General features: G+C 48.2%; 1 protein-coding gene across 3 annotated transcripts in view; it reads right to left on the bottom strand.

Annotated features, from left to right (window-relative positions):
• The window catches only part of ADCK1 (aarF domain containing kinase 1), a 117949-nt gene that overhangs the window by 15682 nt on the left and 79234 nt on the right, over nt 1–23033 (bottom strand). For all 3 annotated transcript variants that reach the window (XM_039232360.1, XM_039232361.1, XM_039232362.1), the window contains 2 exons: nt 12733–12891; nt 3996–4112 (listed from right to left, as the gene is read on the bottom strand). In XM_039232360.1, the coding sequence (XP_039088291.1) occupies nt 3996–4112; nt 12733–12891 (276 nt within the window). The remainder of the gene's footprint in view (nt 1–3995; nt 4113–12732; nt 12892–23033) is intronic.

The raw sequence follows: 23033 nt of genomic DNA, 5'->3' as shown, positions 1-23033 counted from the left end.
TGAGAAACGACATCATGAATTATAAACGATTTTTTTACACAACTTCACAGCCTGCAGTCTGCACAAGAACCCTATGAAGTAAGTATTGTTGACTCCACATGCACAGAGCTAGAAAATCACTGAGTTGAAGTAACTTACCAAGAGCGCCTGGCCAACAAATGGCAGAGCCAGGCACAACCCCGGGGTGCCCCAACTCTGAAACCCTCGGCATCTCCCACTATAGCGCCCAGCCTCAGTGAGGCCTCACCCAGCGCCTCCTTCTCCCACACGCTGTGCCCACCTCTGGTACACCACTGATGCGCAGTGCCTGCACACAGTAGGTACACAATAAATGTCTGCCGAAAGGCACATCTGAGACCCTCTCACGGCTTCCAGAATGACAGGAGGAAGGAAGGAAGGAAGAAGTGTGGCCAGAGGCTCTGGCTGAACGTGGCAGATTGAATCCGCACACTGACTCCACTCCATCCCCGACCCAATGAAAATGACTAAAAGAAACAAAGAATACAAAGAGCCCCCAATAACAGAGCAGAGACAAAGAAACGAACAAGACTGTGCTGCTGGGGAAGGGGAAGGGGGCAGACAGCGGCTGAGAACGGGCTTAGCCAGCTGGACAACGAGGGGCCCTAAGGTGGCAAGGGGAGAGCCTGACATCTGCCCCAAGCCAATGGAGCCTCAGTAACTGAGGGCCCCTGACACCTCTGCAAAGAGGAGCTAGTGGTCTTGAAAAAGGATTTGAGGGAAGGCTTTCAAAGAGCTGAGCCCCAGATCCCAACCCACCCCACCACCTTTGACTCAAGGCGAGATTTATTTTCTGGAGAGGCAAAAAGACAGGCTCTGGAAGCCACACCACATACCCAGAGGGCCATCCCAAGGATAGAGGATTGAATCCAAGTCAACATAAAGAGCACTGGGAGCCCCCTGCCCCCTTTCCCCCGCTGGCTCCCAGGCGTCTCTTGCAAGCCCCCCCACCCCCACCCACTCTTCACAGACAGAAGGTGTCTGCTTGCCAGGCCCGCAGGCCCCATCCCCGCCTCCCCCAAACTCCCAACTTTGTCACCTTTCTCTCGGCTAATTTCACACAAATTCAATTGGGCCTCAGCCCAGGCAGAGTCTTGAACACACACTCACTAAAATCCAATTAACCTTCGATAAAAGGTCTGCAATCAATAGTGGTCCTATGGTCTGAGGAGGCTCCGTCCAGCCTAGGGAAGCGTGCTCCTGTTCGACCTTTACTTTTAATAAAATCAATGACAGTCACTGTCACCAGCTCTTAATGTGACTGGCAAATATGATCAGGTCAGGCCCTCAGTAATATGCGACTTCTGGGTGCAGAGGCTCAAACAAAAGAGGGCCCCCGCGGGCTGCTGGCCCCCCAGGTCTCACGCTCGTGGGATGAGGGAGCACATGGGACAGGCTGCCTGATGCCTGGAGGCTGACCTGGTGGCCGGTGGTTGCTGGGTTCCAGTCAGCGTCTGAACCACCTGAAGTTTGTGCAAATGCAGATTCCTACAACCTTTTCCACTCCAGATGGAGGAGTAAGTCTGGGGTGGAGCAGGAATCTGTACTGTTAAATAAGCTCCTCCTGGTGATTCTGAAATAGATGGTTAAAGTCTTGGCTCCCAGCAAGCCAGGAATCACTGCTGTGTAAATATTCAAGCAGGACGTACCCTTGGATTGCAGCTAATCCAATGCCTTCAGTAATTGAGGCCCAGAAAGGGGAAGTGATCTGTCCAAGGTCACACAGGAAGCCACTGGCAGAACTAGCGCTTGGACTTAGGTCTCTTGCCTCCTAACCTGGTGTTTCTCTAGCTGAGTCTATTGGATACTGGCTACTGAGTCTGATCTTCAGGTCATCACAAGCCAGGCTCAGCTAGGCTGGGATGAGCAGGCCTCTCCAAAGTGGAATGGGGCTGGCCCAGTAAGTGGTTGGTGGTCTGGGGTCATCCCCATCCACCTGGAAAGCGAATCCTTCTACAGCCACTTCCTGAGCCCCACCTTCACGCTGAGTGACCCACCTGTGGCAGCCAAGATGCCACAAAACAGCCTAGTGCCCAGGATATGTGGGGTGAGGTGTTTGTCCCTTATCACTCTGCCTGTCCCTGGTACTTCCTTGTCCAAGGAACACTCACAGCAAGGCTGTCCCAAGGAGGGCTTCACTCCAGGGACAGGCTCGTGGAGTCCCACAGTCCTCAGGGGACCTTAGAACAGAAGTCTGTTAGAATGTTCCAGGAATGTGGAGTCTTCCGAACCACATGCACACACGCACACACACACACACACACACACACACTCCCACTAGTCTTCCATGAGGCCTGTGGCTCTGATGCTGCTTGGTTAGAGACACAACAGATTACTTTCTGTAAAGTAGGGCCTGTCTCCCAACATCGCCAATGGTCACTGACAGCACAATAGAGCACATGGGCCACCGCCCACTGCCCAGCCTGAGTTTTCTGGGGAAGTCTTTAATGACGACATCTTAGAATACCAAATAGCCTTCCAGATCGTGCAAACCCCAGACACCAGGGGCAGGGGACTGAGGAATTAAGTAAACAAGACAGTGTGGTACTATTACAAGGATGGACCAGTAGACCAATGGAAGGGAACACCGCTTCCAGAAAAGACCCACAGGCAATTGATGACAAAAGACTGCACTGTGTGATTCCACTTATAGGGAGTTCAGTAGTAAGCAGAAGTGACCTCTGGTGACAGAGTCAGGAAGGCAATTCTGGTGAGGGTGAGGAAGCCTGCCAGAGGTCTAGGAGTGATTTCCATCTTTATCTGACTGGAGATTACATGGGATCCATGTGGAAACAATGGAAGTGTGCCATCAAGATCTGGGACCTTCCCTGTCTCGGTCTCCGATTCCTCACCTGCAAATACACACTCCTCCTAAGTTTGCAGTGCAGAAAGGGCCTGGCACAGGGATGGTAAGTGTTAACGGTATAAGGAGGTAAAGGAAGAAAGGACAGTGCTCCGCGATGGTAATAATCATGAAAACAACAATACTCAACTAACTACCAACTTGAAGCACCAACCACACACCGGGCGTGGTGCTCAGCACTGCTCATCTCCTCTCATCTCTAAAAATGGAACAGTGTTTGCACGAAATGGAAAAAACCATGCCTGACATGAGTTAAAGGGAGAAGGGTTGCATTCAGATAGTGCCTGTGTGGTGGGCAGGGCTTCTCCGTCAGTCCCGCACCTCCTTCTTCAAGGAGTTACTGATGTGGCCGTCACCCGGCTGGCTCTGGTTCCACTGCAGCCCCAGGCCAGTCCCCGAGAGGGGGATGGAGAAGGTGGAGGAGCAGAGATATGGATGTCCTGCAGAACTGGGTCCAAACAGCTCTGTCCCCACTAGCTGTGTGAGCTTGGGCGAGTCACTTAACCTCTCTGAGCTTTAGCTTTCTCATCCATAAATGGGGTTATGGTCTCTCATCTCACCCTTGTCAAGACAGCTGTAAGGAGTAGAGATTACGTGCGTCATGTGCCTAGCACATCTTAGTTGCTTGTAATTATTATTATTGCTGCTACTGTTTCCCCCAAATCACTCTGGATCAGCCTACCCCACTCTGCATGTCCAGAGAAAACAAAAACCAACAGTGTGCCCCAGCCCTGCCTCACAGAGGCTAACCCGGGGCATGGGGCTGGCTTATTTGCTCTCCATTCCCTCCTCTTGCCTACCCAGAGTGCTAACTAAGATCATGTCACTACACTCCTTAACAGATGGAATTCGCTTGTCCAGGCAGGAGATGCAATCAAGGGCTCAATATGTGCCTGCTCCCCACCGTGTGCTCCCAGCCCCCGCCTTGGGAGACAGGGCAGAGGACCATGCTAGACACCCTGGAAGGAGGCTTGGTGCTCAGCGGCATTATGATTCCTGGGTCAACAGGTCCATTTCGAGGCAGTGAGACCTCATGGGGACACACCCACCCTTGGTGGGCGGCCCCGACCAAGCCTGTGTCCCTCGCACAGCAGCCATGAGAGCGCAACCTCACCTCATTGACATCAATCTTGTTCTTCTCCATGTAGTCCCTGTCATTGACCTGGCCGCCATCCACAAACTCCATCAGAAGAACCCGCTTGGTGGACAGCTCCCAGTAGATGCGGGGGACCTGGAATGGGAAAGGGCAGGTCAGAAGGGCTGGTGGCCCCGAAGCTAGGGGTACAGTGAGCCGGGCAAGGGCAGATGCTCCTCCCAGGAGCAGGAAACAAAGCCTGAGTGGGACCTGAGCAGTAACAGGTGGGGAAAGCGAGGGTCAGGCCAAGAGATGAGGGCAGGCCATGCTACCTCCTCTGACAGCGAGGCCTCTGGTCCCTCCTTTAGAGACCCCCTCCTACCTGGGGACCAGAGAACGGCTTCCCCACCCTCCTCAGTGCCTCCAGACACAATGAAGAGCCAAAAGTAAAACTGGGACTTAGGGGAAAGGTTGTGGAACCCCCCCATACTTGAGCCAGAGTTGCCATTAAAGGCTATTTCCCTCTCTCACTAGGCCAACTGTAAGCTCCTTACATGAATCTCAACCTTTTGCCTCAGTTTCTACACCTGTGTACTGGATATATTCTATGTATATGTTTATGAATGAGTGAACAAATGAACAAATTTTTTACTGGGTGATAAATTTTTCAGTAAGGAAGTCGTGAGTTTTCCCATGCCTGTTCCTACAGGTCTGTGGCAGACGGTGCTGGATCCTAACCCAGCACCTATTCCCAATCCTCCTCTTCCCCAGAGACAGAAAAAATGAAATACTTTCCCTGCCTGCCTTGCAGTAGGTATGGCCATGGGACACAGTTCTGGCTGCGCGTGGAGGTCTGCTAGAGGCTCTGGGAAGGTTTTTACTTTCTTCATTAAAGGGTGTTTGTAAATGGTGCAGCTCTTCTTACCCTTCTGTCCCACTTTGAAAGTGAATGTGATACCTGGAGCTGCAGCAGCTATCTTGCAACCATGAGGAAAAGTCCAAGAAAATCAGAGATGCCAGCCCTGATACCATCAAACCACTAACACAATTACCAGGGGGCAACTGCTATAAGCCTTCTTGCCATGTGAGGAAAATAAATCTTTTGTTTGTTTAAGATACTCTAAATTGGGCTGTTGATTACCTGCAGACAACTGCATTCCTAACCAATATGCTCTCCAACTCCCTCTGACTCTGAGTACCCAATAGCCAGAAAGAGAACAGATTTCCCCGGGAGTAGGCAAGAGATCAGACTGCACCAAGGGCTGCCGGGCTGCCAGATGAGGGAGTGACAGCCAAGAATGCCACCGCTGCCAGGAAGAAGGAAGTACTGGGATATTTAGCATGTCACGCTTCCCCAACAACTCGATGGCCTTCTCTCCACTTACAAATAAAGAAATGGGGGCAGCTAATTCAAGGGGTCTGGGGAATAAGGACTTCCCTCATCTCGACCCCTCAGGTCTGAAACCTGTTTCCCTTCCCAGCTCTGCTAACTCTGCGTGTCTTAGTCCAGCCAGGTAACCTCCAATGCCTCAGTTTCCCTCCTTATGAAGGACTGTTCCTGCCCCATGGCAAGAAGGAGCCCAGAGGATAACTGGGGCTGCGCATGCAAGTACAACACCCTGGGCTTTGTGGACCGATGGTTCCAACAGAAGTCAAGGGGTCGTTTGGTTTGCTACTTGCCTACAGTTTGAACACAGCCTAGAGAAATCTGTGACTCTCTAAGACTGTGAACTGAAAAATCAGTCCTGCTTGGCAGGTCTCAAAAGCTACCTTCAAAAATATTAGTGCACGGTTGGTGGGTTTGAGTCCCGCATCGGGTTCTGTGCTGACAGCTCAGAGCCTGGAGCCTGCTTCGGATTCTGTGTCTCCCTCTCTCTCTCACCCTCCCCTGCTCACGCTCTGACTCTATAAAATACATTTTAAAAAATAAAATAAAATAAAATTTAAAAATATTAGTGCAAGTTTGCAGTCCTTGGCCATGGCTTCCAAATGGAAGGGACATGATTTTGGGGTTAAGTTCTTCCTCGGTTTGTTGGGAAACCCAAGGTTGGCAGTGGGGGACTCTGGGGACACGAGGTCGGCACCCCATCTGGGCCCACCTAGGGCAACTTGGATGGGCTTGTTAATCAGGGCGGGGGTAGACTGCTCTCCCTGAGCCTCCGCCTTTCTCCCCAGTCTCCCCCGAGATGCAACCGTCCCTGCCTGACAACATGATGGCCCTCTGCTGCAGCTCCTTAGATCTCAAATGACAGAATACCAAACCTGGGCAGTAGAGAGGTCTGCCATGGGAGCTCAGGGAGGGTGGCGATTGCCCCCTGATGGCTACACCACAGAAAGGACTTCAAGAGGCAAGTCTCCTCTCTGCACAGTCAGGAGAAACCTGGCTTGACAGTGGGACGTCTGATAGACGACTTGCCCCTAAGTCACCCTGCGGGCAGGGGGGTTTGGGGTGTAAGGTGAAATTCCCTTCACCCCGACACCAGTGTTTCGTCCCCACACCTCCCTCTTCTCCTTCCATCGCAGTAGGGAAAGATGAAAGAGATTTACTTTAAAGAGACAATGAGAAGGAACCCCCCCTCCTCCAAACAAAACTGAACCTAGGGAGGCTCGTGGCCAGGGAGGCCCAGGGCTCACACCCTGGCCATCAGGACTCGGATCCAAAGTCTGTTTCCTTGCTAAAGATCAGAGGCCCCACTTTCCTGGGCTCCACCTCTACCCCTCCACCCCCCCCATGCTGGGGCCAGTCCTGATGCGAAGAAGGAAGGCACAGATTATGGAAAATTCCAGCTCAAGACCCTGGGCCTCCACTTCATAATCTGGCCCTGACCCCACGCTTCTATTTTGCTCCTGGGCTTCGCTCAACCCACCTGTGAAGTGGGCCCCGGTCTGTCTAGGTCAGCGGCCATCACCGGGGAGCCCAGGGTAGCAGACCCACGGTCAGACTATCAGGCGGGAGCCCTGGCTCTTCCACCTCCCAGTTATGTGACTGCGGTTTCGTTTTATGACTTCTCTGAGCGCCAGCTTCCTACGTGTAAAACGGCGCTGACATTGCAGCAACATCCCGAACTTCTGCTAGTGTGTGTGGGACCCTGGCGCGTGACACAGCAGCACACACCCAGCACCGGCTGGACAAGCATCAGCTGCCATAGGACAGCCGTGTAGTTTCACAGGTGGTTCTGATACACAGCCAGGGTGAGCGCTGACGCTACAGACAGTCCGGCACAATTCATTATTGTGCCCCATGAATTATTACAGCGGCAGAATAGCACAGTGGTTTAACGTGCAGGCCCTCGGGCCAGGCTGCCTCCATTCAGAACCTGCCTCTGCCCCTTACCAGAAGCCCTGTAACCTTGGGCAAAAGTTTCCTCTCTCTGGGCCTTAATCTCCACACTGTTGACATGGGGCAATCATGGCATTTCCCTTGTAAGGCAGAATAAGGATTAAAGAGTAAATACGGGGGGCACCTGGGTGGCTCAGTCGGTTAAGCATCTGACTTCAATTCAGGTCATAGTCTCGTGGTTCGTGAGTTAGAGCCCCATATCCAGCTCTGTGCTGACAGCTCAGAGCCTGGAGCCTGCTTCAGATTCTGTATCTCCCTTTCTCTGCCCCCACCCCACTCTCTCTCTCTCTCTCAAAACAAATAAAATAAACAAACATTAAAAAATAGGGGCGTCTGGGTGGCTTAGTCAGTTAAGCGTCCGGCTTTAGCTCACGTCATGATATCACGGTTCGTGGGTTCGAGCCCCATGTTGGGCTCTGTGCTGACAGCTCAGAGCCTGAAGGCTGTCTTCAGGTTCTATGTCTCCCTCTCTCTGTACCCCTCCCCTGCTCACGCTGTCTCTCTCTCTCTCTCAAAAATAAATAAAAACGCTTAAAAAATTTAAAAAAAAAAAAAGGAAATAGGGGCGCCTGGGTGGCTCAGTCGGTTGAGCATCCAATTTCAGCTCGGGTCATGATCTCACGGCTCATGAATTCAATCCCTGCACCGGGCTCTGTGCTGACAGTTCAGAGCCTGGAGCCTGCTTCAGATTCTGTCTCCCTCCTCTCTCTGCCCCTCTCCCACTCATGCTCTGTCTCTCTCTTTCAAAAATAAACATTTAAAAATATATTTTTTGTATGTAGATAGTTTTACTTAAAATCCTTAATAACATAAACAATAAAGAACTATCAATCAGGTGCTAGGGAGAAAATAAAGAGAAAATGCACTTTTGTGTGCCATATTTAAAAAATATTTTTAAGTAAATATATACAAAGCACTTTAAAAAGGTGTCTAACACAGCATAGGCATGTAAAAATTATTAACTCACACTAATTATTATACATCAGTGGTTCTTAATCTTTATTTGTAGGAAATTACGGTGCTTCTCCAAAAGCATGCACATTCCTCAAGGCCTGCCCACAACTTCTGGAGAGTGTCAGGTTCCTTACCTTGCACTAAGGAACCCGGAAGTGGCCCTGTTCTGGAGATGACAGCTTCATCTACCCTGCCTTCACATGTGCGGGCTCACTCTCCCCTCTCCCGGTCTCAAACCCTGTGGCTGTAAGGCTTCTCCCTCCTACCTTGTCCCCAGCTGTCCCCCGGGTTAGTCACAAACCTCACCACTTGCCCTGTCCCCTCCCCCTCCCGCACACGCGTGCGCATGCACACACACGCACACACACACACACACACACTGACTACAAATGCACAAATGCCCTGGACTTGACCGTTCAGCCCGGCTGCCCTCTCACCCTCTCCCAGTCTCCCCGACACCATATTTGCATTCAGGGCTCGTCTGCGGCTCCGAGATTTATGTCGTGGGGCTGAGGTTATTAAGCCCCACTGGAAGATGCTTCACACACTGAGAGGTAAACTCTTCGCTGAGGCTTAATTACACACAGATGTTGTGATGGGGTGCCAGTGAGCAAAAGCAATCTATCTCCAGTTTTAAGAGCTGAACTGGGTTCACGGTGCAAAATTCGCTTCCCACTTGTTATGTGTTTAAGCAAAATTAATTACTCAGGAGCCCTGGTTGCACCATTGTCTTAGGAACAGTGTGTGGGTTTTAGAAGCGGCGGGTCAAATCGTTACATTAATTATTTACCCATTTGGCATCCTCATTTCAAAAATTTGTGTTATTATTATTATTACATGTCTTGGTCTGGCAGACGCTAGTTGGCCTCAGCCAGAGGACAATTTGCTGTTTCCATGGGAACGGTGAAGGAGACGGTTCTGTTTGTCAGGTTCATGGTTCTGGTGCTGAGGAGCACCCCTGCCGGGTAAGAGACAGCAGAAAGTCTTCGGGCAAGCACCAGAGATGAAATCACAAAATCTGGGTGGTAACCCTAGCCCCTCTCCTCTAAGACTGCCATCTGTAAAATGGGATGATGGCTGTCGGAAGGATTCAATGTCATGGCACCTGCGAAGTCTTCATGGCAGCAGAGGACACCTTTAGGGAAGACTGCCTATCCCTTTGTACAAGCAACACTTCCTGGAACTCCGCTCTGAGCTCCTTTATCCTGAGAGAATTAAGAACTTGCTCTTGGGAATCCATAGAAACACAGCAAAGTCTCCGTCACAGTACGTGCATATGTGCATGGCACAGACGTCTTGTAGCAAGTGTGCTCGTCCCCACGAGATGGGAAGTTTTGTCAGGTAGGAGCCAAACCATCTCTTACGCCTCCAGGCACTCCTAGCTCCTAGCACAGTGGCAAGCTCAGGGAATGGGAGATAAAGAAATGGAAGAAACAGGATGTGCAAGTAGAAGCAAACATAGTTTAGACTCCACAGCACTATGCTAATCGGTAGCACTCCTTGTCTAAGAGAGCCACGTTTTTATTGAATTGGTGGCTTGAACTTCAAGGCTGGGGCAGGGTTACCAGCTCTAGTCTGCACATCTGGATTTACACGCACAAGAGGGTCAGTACATCCAGATCTACAAGGAAAAGCCAGGGAAGCATCCAACAGGCATGTAGACAGACCCGACTCTCAACTCACTCGGAGAGTCAAACTTTGCCAACAGCTACATCTTTCACCAAAACCAGGGTCAAGGCACTACATTGACTCACAGTTGCGGCTTTTCCTCCCATGAGCTGAGCTTTAGGATTCTCAGGTGACTAGTATAGACACCCCTCAGTCTCCCCATCTCTGTTGATTCATCTGGATAGAAGTATCAACACTATCTCCATGTCTTCTGATGCCTTCAGAAGCCACATGAACACTTCAGCCCAGAGCAAGAGACTTCCCCATTCAATGTACTGAAACACCCTCCTCCCCAAAGAGCATTAGAACGAGCACCTGGAGCTCCTAAAGGCTCTGTGACCTCCCTTCCCACACACTCCAGCCTTCCCAAGTGGAGAGAGAAGGGCCTGATCTCTTCAAATAGTTGAAAGCCAAGCTCTCTATACAGAGTACCAGAGGGACCCAACCCCTACGCCAGGAGGAGGAACCCCTGGGTAAATGGGTCCACGTCCCGCCACGGACCTAATGTGTGGGAAGAACAGTGGTATTGATGTGGTGCATCTCTCTCATGCCAACCCTGTGGAGCCCGTGGGGACCATCAGGCCAGTCAAGGACCAGTGCCAGTGCCAAGCTCCTCGGCAGGTGCTTCCCTGCCCTGATGCACCACAGGAGTGCCTTCTCCTGAATCTCTAGAACACTTACCAGTAGGACCTCGGACAGAGCTGCTACTTCGTATCACTTGATATTACTTCCCTCAGGAGGGGTCTTCTATCATTATACAGGCAGCTCTTCTTACAGCACTTGAAAACACAAATTTTTTCCAATGCGACTGATCTATGAGGGGGCAATTTGATCATAACGCAAATTCTGCATTTGCTTCTATGAGCTGTCATCCACAGGAACTACTTTACGAATGCAGGAAACTGCTTCCAGCTGAACTGAGCCACATGGGCATACACCACACACACACACACACACACACACACACACACAAACACACCTCAACATCATCACGTGCGCACATCCGGCATCATTACTTTCCGTCTCCAGTTTCAGATGACCTTCCGTCTGCACCTCACAACAACACACCAGCGGCAACTCCTCTGATGCCCACTTTCACAAGTAGATGTCATGGTAGAGTCCTACATGTTCTGCTGCCTTATGTGCTTCTCAGCCATTTCATTACGTGCAAAACTAAACTACTGCTTTTACTAGGCTCCTACCCTCTTTTATTTTCTGGGTCACTGGTAACATTTTTTTAAATGTGCATTTTCTCTTTTGCAAATTGTCTCTTTTTGTTATTTTTTTACTGGCGTGTAATTAACATACAGTGTTCTATTAGTTTCAGGTGGATGATTCAACAATTCTATACATTACTCAGTGCTCATCATAATGTGTATTCTTAATCCCGTTTATTAATTTCACCCATCCCCCACCCTTTGGCAACCACCAGTTTGTTCTCTGTATTTCAGCCTGTTTTATCTTCTTTTATTCATCTGTTTTGTTTCTTAAATTCCACATACGAGTGAAATCATATATGGTATTTGTCTTTCTCTGACTTATTTCACTTAGCACTACACTCTAGTCCATCCATGTTGTCGCAAATGGAAAGATCTTATTCTTTTTCATGGCTGTATTATATATATATTATAAAATATAATGGAATATATAATATATAATGGAATATGTATTATATAATCTTTGTGGCTAACAGTCCATTATATATATATAATATAATATATAATATATAATGGAATATATATGATATATATAATGGAACATTATATACTATCTATATATTAAATGTTACATATAACATAATATATAATATACATAATGGAATATATATTATATATAATGACATATATAATGAAATACTATATACTATTAGTATTATAGCTATAATACACATAATAGAATATTATATAGTATTTTATATATATATATGAGATATATATATATATCTTCTTTATCCATTCATCTGTGGGTGGACATTTGAGCTGCTTCCACATCTTCACTTTTGTAAATAATGCTGCAATAAACACATTTCAAATTTAGTAGGCTTTTCCTTTGGGTAAATACCCAGTAGTGGAATTACTGGATCATACGTTAGTTCCATTTTTAATTTTTTGAGGATTTTTCAAACTGTCTTTCACAGTGGCTGCACCAATTTACATTCCCCACCGAATGTGCACGAGGGTTCCTTTTTCTCCACATCCTTACCAACACTTGTTATTTCTTGTCTTTTTGATTCTGGTCTGTGGTGATACCTCAGTGTGGCTTTGGTGTGCATTTCCCTGATGACAGGTGATGTTGAACATCTTTCCCTGTGACTGTTGGCACTGTTGTAAGCCTAGCCCTATTCCCCCACCCCAAGAAGCCCTGTGGTTTCTGTTGTGTGATTTTTGCATCCTTTGGAGCATGCTATGGAGATGTCTAGGAAAACACATGTTGTATTATAACAGAACTATTAACCGATGTAACATACATATAGTGGTAGGAATAGCGCCAGCGCACAGCAGCAGCCCGCGCTTCACGGAGGCAGAGACTGGAGCTTACAGGCCCTCGGGTAGTACTCAATGTCTTAAAATTGCCAATCATTCAATAAACATCTGTTTGAATGACAGGTCAACAATCACATCTGGCATTTCTTTGTAATGCTACATTCAGGAGCTTTAACGAGCAACACTAGGGACAAATCATCCATCCTCAGAAAGCAAACTCAGGAAGAGGGCATCTCCACTCGTGTCCTGCAGGGGGAATGTTCAGGGCAGGGCCCGGCCTTCCCTGCACTCTCATCAGACCACCACGCCCGCACTGCCCTGCCCCTCCCACCTTTAAGAAGTCAAAGTGCTTGAGCATTTGGGCTACTCTCTCAGCATTCCTCCCTTCATTGAGGAAGTCCAGCTCCAAAGGCAGGTTCTTCTTGGCTTCGTCCACCAGCCACATGAACTCAAACTCTGGAAACAGCTGCTTCACAGCCAGGACGAGCACCTGAAATGCACCAAACACCCCATCAGTCAGCCCACGGCACCCACCACAGGAGCTCAGGTCCCTGCCCTCTCGCCTGGGTCCAGGCAGGAACAGCTCTCCGGGCCTCCCCTGAAGTAAGGCCTCGCTGCTCCCCAGGGGCCAATCTCTGTAGTGTAAATCCAAGAGGATCCCAGCAGCCACACCTCCCAGTGCTGAGCCCTCCCCGCATGCCCAGTGCGGGGCTAAGCCCTTATATCATGACTCTGTTTGGTCTTCACAACTCTGGGGGGGTCAACCATATGCACTTATCCCCATTTTATAAACAAGTCAAGGCTCTGAGAGTTTATAGGATTGTCCCAAATTGGCCCAGCAGGGAGGCACCAAGCCAGACTTCCACTGGAGTTGACCTTGCCCCCAAACCTTTGCTCTTGCTCACTTACTGGACTGCTGCCTGCAGCCTTTGCTGCTCCCGGACTTGTTTCTCATGGTCCTGTTTACAGAGGGCAGGGAGGGTGCGACAACTGTGCAGCATTTTGTTTGTTTCTTAAGCTGAGCAGTGGGTACCCGAGCATTTATAATGTGTTTTTTTATACTTTTCACTTGTCTAAAATATTTCTTGATAAAAAGTACACTGTAATAAGAAAACAAGGTTGGATAAGACAAGAGGAGTAAGAGATAAGGGATGTGGCCACTGGGATAAAAAGCTACGTTTCTGGCAATTTGGCCACATTTGGATTCTTGAATGAGGACATGATGGAAAGTGGGACTTTACTGGACATACAGGGTATTTATCAGTTTAATAGTGTGAAATTAAACATCTCTGGCAGAGAACAGGAGCCCAGTGATATCCGCAGAGCATTCCATGACCCCTCTATGTGCTGGGACTCAGTTCTGAGGCTGCCCCACACTGGGGCTCTGGATTTAAGATGATGTAGAAAGTTCACGGATGATGGCTCTTGCAGTAGGTGATGAGGAGGAGGCAAGGAACATGGGAGATGTTCCAGTATTCCCCGAGAGAAACACAGAAGGCAACTCTCCTGTTCTACTGTATGCTCTCCTCCTAATAGTGTTTGAAGTGACCACTCCTCCCAGAAATTCTTGGTAAGAATTATAGTCCAAGTTCTCTGAGAATACCCATCTCTACCCCATGGTTACACCAGACAGCAAGGAGCAAGAATGAAAAAACCATGGGCCCATTGGTACCAAGAGCCCTACCACATCTGTTGTGGACTGAATGTTTGTATCCCCTTTCCAAAATCAATGTTGAAGTCCTAATCCCCAAGGGATGGTGTTTGGAGATGGGGCCTCAGGGAGGTAATTAGGTTTAGATGAGGTCATGAAGGCAGGGCCCCTGTGATGGGATTATTACCTGATAAGAAGAGGAAGAGACAGAGCTCTTCGTGTGGGGGCAGAGAAAGTGGTTCTCTTCAAGCCAGAAAATCCCCGCCAGGAACTGAATTAACCAACACCTTGATCATAGCCTTCCCACCTCCAGAACTATGAAAAATAAATGCTATTTAAGTCACCTAGTCTCTAGTACTTTGTTATAGCAGCCTGAACAGACTAAGACGCCATCCCATCTATCCAGAAGGACTCACTGAGCCCCAGCTATGAACCTTGCCATATGCTTCCTTTTGTCCTGGTCTGTATCATACCCAGCACAGCTATAGGCACATGTAATACCAAAGGAAGAGATCTAAAGCAGGGCCATTAACTACAAGGCATTCACAGCTTTGTTTTTAAACCCTATATCCCAAACGATGTATCAGATGCCATTCTGAAGGAATCACCACTCAGGGTTATTACACTCAATTCCTATCAAAACCCTTTTTAATTACATTCTGCTGCAGTCTAATTTCTTTTAAGTCTTGTCTAGTCTTTCATGAGCTAGACCTGTGACCTTACGATAATTGATTTAGTTTATGTTTTGTTTCTGTTTGAGTCACACAGAACTAGGAAGGAGAGGTGGCAAGAGCAAGGCCCATATGGCATATGTCAGACCCTGGCACAGGGAGCAGCAGTCCCCAGGGCATTGCCTCTCATCACCATGCCCTCAGACGGCCCGCAGGTGCCACCAGCGGGAGGCAGAGCTGGTGCACAGGAAACAGAAGCACTTGTCCAGGCCAGGGCCAAGTGCACACCTGCTATCTGAAGCACCTGAATTCTACTCTCTGGGCTCCAAGTTCAGGGAGAAACCTCTTGGACATTTTGCTCCAGCCTAAGTTCCAGAGGTTCTCACCCAGGAGGGCCAAGGGAAGGAACCACAATGAGACTCAGTCTGCTGAGTCGATTTGTTCAATCAATATTTATTGATTACCTCCTAGATAATTACCCTGGGCCAGAAATGGGCATACACAAGGAGCTCCATGTACCCTAGTGAGGTCTTTACCTGGGGATGAAGCTTCTGGCCAAACCACAAATCCTCAACATTTATTGTATAGTGCTGTTATCTGTGACATTTTAAGCTATCATTAATATCCAAACAGCATTCAAAGGCACTTTAAAGATTTTTCTGTTACTAATCAATTATATAATTAGCCATTACTAGAACTATTGGTTGCTAATACCTAATGTTATTAATCATAAAAGCAAAGATTTTATTGATTGATATAATAATGAATACTAATAGTATTAGTAACTATTTAATAACTAATTAGTAAACCAATTCATAACCCAAAAAACTTTACAGTACTCATAAAGCTCGTTTCTAAAGCACTGCATGCATAGTCACCCCCTTGGTTAACATAAAATGAGAGAGTCCATTTGAATAGAAGTCAGTGGTTCACAGCTTGATAAAAGGATACCATCCCCTTTATAGGAAGTTTACCAATTTGAAAAGGTGACGCCGGCTATGAAGCCCAGAAAATGTACATACTCACATAATTTTGTATATAATAGAGGGGAGTTACCAACCCCTTGAACTTCAAGGGGGTGGCAAGATGGGTCAGTCATCTGGTCCAAATCTAAAATGGCTTGGGTTGCTGCCATTTTAGACTTTTCTTGACTGAGGAGGATAAAACAAAAGTTTCACCTTCTGTTTTCATTCAATTTCCTTCCTGAGAGCCTGCCCTAAGTAGATTGGTTGAGGTTTTCCCTTTTTGACAACAGCTGCAGTCAACTAAAATAAAACAGGTGTTGTTATCAATTTGGCTTTTTTGAGTTTTCTCCCAAAATGTATCTTCTCCATAAAATTCTTCCAACAGCCAGTGTCTCCACCAATGTCTAGCATGTTCTCAATACTCAGCAGATGTTTATTGAATATTCATGTGAATGACTGACTGAATAAATGAATGAACAAATGAACATTTCAAAGGGTTTGTCCTCTCCCCAGAGAATAATATGTTCTCATGTGTGTTATTCAAACACATCAAGTTTTTCTATTTCTGGGGTTTTGGTGGGAAAAGGGATTACCTCTGAATTTTCAGTAACCATGATTTTGGAATGCCTGAGAATCTTCTACATGATTTGAAACCTTATGAATCAATCAAGGTATGTTCAGCCATTAATATTTCCTTCATGGTTAAATAATGAAATTATTTTCCTATAGGGTCATTGGCTCCCAGGAGGAAAAATCAATTGTGAGCCACATAGAAATATAATGGAAAAATTGAAAGTCACATAAAAGTTTGAAAACTACTGATTGCTATTTATAATAACAAAAAAAAAGGAAATTATCATTATACAGTGCCTCCCCCATGCCAGGCACAGTGCTACGAGGCACTTTCTATACATGCTCTCATTTAATCTTCTTCTTGCCCATTTTACAGAGAAAGAAAGCAGTTCCAGGAGGTTAAAGAATTTCTCAAGGTCACATAGCTTGTAATTTCAAATGCAGGACTTGGACCCAGGCTTTTTTTCACTTTTTTCTTTATGCAGGCCTGACTCATGCAATACAATACAGGACAGTACAATAGGAAGCTTGAGATAAGGCATAAAAAGAACTGTTGTGAACTGTTAAAACCAACTGAAATAAGAGCGACTATTATTAAGTTATTATATCTTATAAAAGAAGTAACGCTCTATGGGAAAACAGCGCACAAAATAGAACGCCTGCACGGGTCTGAACTGGTAAAAAAAAAAAAATGGATGTTCGACAAGGATCGAAAATCAATTCAGGGCGATGTAAATAGCTTGCCTTTCACGGGGTTTATCTTCGTGCTGATAAGTTATTAAAGTGCACGCTTTTTAGAAAACAGAATGATAGGGTGAAGAGAAGTTTCCATGGGATAGTCTACATCTCTGGGGTTTTTTAAAACGTATTTTAGAAAATAAAATCAGCTGTTGGGAGTCTGTGCCAACACAAACATTACCTAGCCACCCACTGTTCAATCAACACATTCAGAAAAGAAACGAGATGACAGACAGCAGGCATTGAAAATGTTGTTCAAAAAAAGTCAAACACGTGGCCGTCACAGGTCTTTATTTTTAGAGCCCTTGGGATGGGCCAGAGGATATCACACATAGACTTTGGTGCTCAGACCAGAGGCCCACCCCTGTGTGGCACAGTGCCTTGGGGACAGGAGTTAGACTCTTTAGGGAGTGGCAGAGCACAGGGAGTATTCATCATCAATTTCAGAAGCTTGGAGTTAGCAGGGAGTGATATGGGTTGCTGCTGCTGGGACCCGGGGAATATGGCTTTACACCAGCTCCCAGGCCCTCCGGGTCCCACCGTGTCTCTAACCGCGAGAAGGGCAGTGAGGTCCAGCCTGCTAAGCTCCCTGCTCCCTGCTCCTGTGCGCGGGCAAGAGCTGCTGCAAAGCCAGCCCGCCAGCAGACAACAGGCTCTGCCGTGTCAGTTCACCCCTTCCTGCTGAATCACTGTTCCAATCTCTGGGCCCAATTAGTCTGGCTCTGGACAGCCGCTCAAATCAATAAGAGTCACTGGCCGTGCATCTAGAAGTAGAGGTGCCCCAACTATTAAAGGGACAATATCAGGTGATAATGACAAAGCTGAAAACACTCTTGGCTGTGCCTTTCTCTTTTGTGCAAAGTCACCAACACCATCAGGTTCATCAAACACCATTTACTGGGAGTCGGCCTCCACTTTGCTGCCCCCGTTCAATGGTCTATCCAAGAGACTGTCCCCTTCCCCAAGAAGAGTGCCAGGTTGGCAGGAGATACAAAGTACTAAGGTCACCTGCGCTACAAGGTGCCGACCCTAAAGCCACTTCCCTCACCTTCCCGGCTAACAGAACCCCAATTTTGTGCACCTTTCATGTCCCCCAAGGAAGGCGGGCCTCAGTTGGAGAAGGTGAATCACAATCAGATCTCTTAGGTCTCTTGCCAAGATTGATTTAGACTTGGGCACGCAGCCTATTTTTGGACAATGAGAAATGAAGGGAATTCTATTGAGGGGCTCTTTTTTGATAAGGAATATGAGAAACAGGTCCTCTTTGGCACTGGATGTCATCTACTTGTAATAGCAGGAACTGCTGCAGCTGTTTTGGGACCATGAGGAGCACTACCTTAGAAGGACAAACCAGGATGTGGAGATGGCAAAGTAGAAGACAAAAGGAACCGGGGCCCTTAAAAACCACAGTGAAGAGGGTTAATGGTGGGGTTGTGGGTGGAGGGGATGGGCTAAATGAGCAATGGGCACTGAGGAGGGCACTTGTTATGATGAGCGCTGGGTGCTGTGTGTAAGTGATGAATCACTAAATTCTATTCCTGAAATCATTATTACACTATGTGTTTACTAACTTGGATTTAATTTAATTTTAATAACAATTATAATAATAAATTATTTTTTTTAAATACAGTGAAGTGCTGAATCAGTCAGTCTTGGAATAGTCAACACAATCTCTGGCTGCCTTGAAATGTGATATAATACAGGTTACTATCATTTACACCACTTTTAGTTGGATTTTTCTGGTAGCTGCAGCCAAAAGCATCTTAACTGATACAACTGGTAGTAGCCCCCAACCTCCTCACCTTCAAAAGCCTCACTATTCCCCAGACCTGTCCTTACAGCAGAAATGAATTTAGATTTACAAGTGTACTTCTTACACTGCAAATATTCAAAGGTTAAGCCTATTAGTCACTCTCTCCTTACTGTGAATTACTCCGGTCAGATTATCTTCCCCCCAAGACCATGCTGTGAGGAATCACAGGGTTGGAGAGGAGAGAGGAACAGGAGTGGACAGTGAGAAACATGAGGACACAAGATACCTGGAGTGGCCATAAAAGAAAGCGCCAGAAGGCTATGCTTTCCCTCCCCCTGGTCTCCAAGTTTCTGGTGGCTAAGCTCCCCCTAATGCCCCCTAGAAATCATTCTTCTCCTATTAACACACATGACAACCTTTCTGGGGTTTTCATTCCTAAACCAGAGGTACTATTTTAGGTCAGGACTCAGAAAAAAAAAACTATAATACTCATTTCAAATATAAAATGAAATGAGCTTTTCAGTTAGGCTCTTCTTAGTTTTACAGAGGAGAGTGAGGCCAGGTAGGATGTTTTTCCACCGGAGACCAAGCCCAGTGAGGAGGCAGGGCCACTGGTGCTGCTGTTAATACTGATGGTGGACGGAGGTGGTGACCTCGAGCCTCGTTCCAGCTTCTCTTCTAAAGGCGGTGAGTACAGGTCTCTGATCAGCCTTGGGATCCCAGCTCCAACTCTGCCTCAGAGCCACTCTGTGTGTGCTCTGCACACAGCTTCCAGGCCGTACTTCCCCAGAAAAACATCTGATGCTTGTCTCCAGGAGGAAGATGCCAAATCTTTATTACCACTATTATTGCTATTGACCTGACGGTCACCGTTACTTAGAGAGTCGGTGAGGCTCTGAGTAGAGAAATGGTATCAGCTGTTCTCGTAGCCCAAGAGGGTCCCGATGGCCCCACTGGATAGGAGTGGCTGCTGGGTCCCAGGGATGCTCCCTGACTCTCAGTTCACTCCCAACCATGGTTGTTACACAGCCACCAACAGGTGCTTCTGAAAACTTGGGTTTCCAGAGGGATGCCCAGGGCCACTCAGGGACCCTGCTCCCAAGCCCTGGTCAGCTGCCTTTTCCATCACATAGAGCAGCTATTCCAAACCTTCACCCCCCACCCCGGCCTCCAATGCCACCTCCTACCCCTTCGTTCTCAGCAGATGGTCCTGCCTCCTACTGCAGCGAAAAAAATAGAGGCTATCAGGCTGGTACAACTCAGCTGCCCACTTTCCCTCCATCATCCCCCTCTGCCCCACACACTCATCTGTGTGCAGCCTCACCATCTTCCTCTAGTCTCAGAACAAAGGCTGACGGGGACTAATGCTTCCACCCATGTCCTTCGAGCCGAACCCCTAGAGTCTCCGCCAGAACCAGATCTGTCAGTTACTTCTCTTTCCTAGATCTCCAGTACCCTCTGCCTACCACTCCATGGCCACCCTGCCCATCAGCAACAGCCTGCTCCAGTCCCCGCCTCTAATCCTGTGCTTTGCTCTAAGCACGACATGACCCTCCCCATTGCCATGGCTACGTCTGAGAAGAGTGTTCTACGTCAACCATCTCCACTATCTGGGACCTCAATTTTCTCCCACCCCTTCACCTCATTCTCTTTGCTTCCTCTACAGGACTCCCAATCACCAAATCCAAAAGGCCCTTTCCAGAGCTTTACTAATTTTATCTCTCATTTGACAGCACAGAGTAATTCTGGCAGACTGTATTTCCCCAAATCGCTGCAACAACACCTCCCATTCTGATGCTCATCTAGAATGTGGTCATGCCCCCATCAAGGAGTAGAGTATTCCCCTACCCCTTAAACCAAGGGAGTTTTTGTGGCTCTTGTTCTTACCAACAGAGTAAGGATGAAGTAGTGCTAAATGCCTGCCACGGCTAGGTCATAAAATTGTCCCGTGCTTTCGGCCTTATTCTCGTGGGACACTCGCTCTTTGAACCCAGCCACCATGCTGTAAGGAAGCCCAAACAGCCGCAGGGAGGCCTCCCTGGAAGGACCCAAGGCCCTGCCCACAGCCCTAGTGGAGCTGCCAGCCATGTGAGGGAGCCACCTGGAAGCAGACCATCCGGTTCAGTCAGGCCACCCCGCTGGCACCACATGAAACACTGGTGAGTCTATCTACCAAGCCCTGCCTGACTGCAGATTCATGAGCAAAGCACACGACCGTTGCTTTAAGCCACTATGTTTTCTAGCTCTCTTCCTGAATGGCTTCCACTGCACGTAGCAGCACTGCTCAGTCCTGGTTCTCCTTCAATCCCTCTGGCCTCACCCTCCCTGTTCCCACGAGGGCTCATCTTCCTGGTGTATGCTCCCCATGATGGTGTTCCTCACAGCTCTTCCCTTTCCCTCTTTTCCTCTTTGCCAGACCTTTCTAAGTGACCTTGACTACTCCCCCAGAGTCAGCCACCTACCATGAGCATCCCTGCTGTTCAATCCTGCATCTGTATTTCCACCTGAATGCAGACCAGCAGAGCGCTGGTCCCGCTGGACCAGAGCGCTGGACGCACCACCCATCCTACCTTGTTCTGAGATCATCCTGACTCCGTTGCTCTCAGAAGAAACTGCACTTCCCAGGCTCCCTTCCATCTAGGCTTGGCCATGGGGCAACACTGGCAGAACGCCGCGTGAACGGCACCTGCAGCTCCACCTCTCAGGTGATGGGCCCTACGGTTGTGATCGGCCTCCCAGAGGACCGGCTCCTCATGGGCCAGCTCCACCGGGTGGCCCTGGCTCCTGGGCTCCAGAGAACCACCTCTTTTCCTTGCCCCTCCACCACGAGGGTGGCAGGAGCTTCCTGCAGGTGGTAACTGCTTCACCACCCCATTTGGCTTCTCTGCAATTCTATCCCCTGGGAGCCTCATTTTCTCTTTTAAATTCTCTGTTGGAAATACCTAGAGCAACTTTCTTTCCTCCCAACTGGACCCTGATGGACACACTGGTTAAAGGCACCCAAACTTAATTATTTAAGCCAGAAACCTACAATTTGTTTTATTCTCCTCCTTTTCATCCGTGCCAGTGTTTACTACCACCCCATGTAAAGCTGGTCACAAGGTCCTCGAGCCTTCACTCCCCTTCACTCCCATTCCCCTGCCTCAGTTCACATGAGTATTTCTGGCTCTGAGCAGTACGGCAGCCTCTCCATTAGTCTCCCTGGCTGCAATTTTTCTGCCTTCCAATACATCCTCCAGACTGCCAACAGACTTTTGTTTCTAATGTACATCTGATCATGACATTCCCCTGATTTAAAATTCTTGAGCGGTTCCCCACTGACTACAGGAGAGAATCAGATCTGCTCAGTTCCACAGTAGATCCATAACTGCTGTGTACACCCTTCTATGCCTTCGCCTGGAAGATAAGGCCCTCCGTGCTGTCCTGCCGACCTCCTCAGCCCATCTGCAACCATCCCCAGCCACACCACCTGAACCAGCTCAAGTTCCCCTCCAAGCACACCCTGGCACAGGCTGGGCTATTCTTCACCTGCCTGGCTGTCTCACCGGCGCCTCAGGGAAGCACCTCCCTGACCGAGGATGCCCCCAACAGACCGGGCACAGGGCTGACAACGCTGTGCACACACCCTTTTCATGGAGCTCATATCCCCACACGGTGACTGCTTGTGTCCAGACCTGCCCTTCTGCTAAAGAGGGATGAAGACAGAGCTCCCTCACCCATAGTGCCTAGTGCAAAAGACACCTTCCGTGTGTGTGCGAAGTTTAGTCAAGGTGAGCTGAGGGAACACACTAAGGGTCCAGCGTGAGGAAAGAGAATGGTAGGGGGACAGCAGAGAAGGGGAGGGACATGCTGGCAGGTTAAATGCACTGCTGGCCTTCCGGGCCAGATGCTGGCTACCACCAGCCGGCTACCAGGCTCACCCTCCCTTGCTCTGCGGACAGAGCTAGAAAAGTCCAGAGACACAGTCTCCACCAGGGTTTTTTTCCAGGAACACTTTAAGGCAGACAAGCTTGTTCACTCAAAACATGGGAGATATGCACACAGTCTATGTAAATATTTGTGTGATCTTCCTGTCATTTTTACATCCCTTGGCTGACCACATGCTCCCTTCTGTTATGAATTAACAAATGAAGCTGTAACTTTTCTACCCCCAAGGAAATCACTTTTGGTTCATCTCATTTCTGCAACATGCATATGAGGTCTCCATGCAGTCCCAGCAGCTGCTCATCGTGCTCTGAGACCGTCCCCAGGTAGTTCCTAGGAACAAATTAAGAAGAACTG

This window comes from Hyaena hyaena, unplaced genomic scaffold (assembly GCF_003009895.1).
Source record: "Hyaena hyaena isolate Hyena2069 unplaced genomic scaffold, ASM300989v1 scaffold_65, whole genome shotgun sequence".
NCBI lineage: Eukaryota > Metazoa > Chordata > Mammalia > Carnivora > Hyaenidae > Hyaena > Hyaena hyaena.
This window is presented reverse-complemented; position numbering and strand designations above follow the sequence as displayed.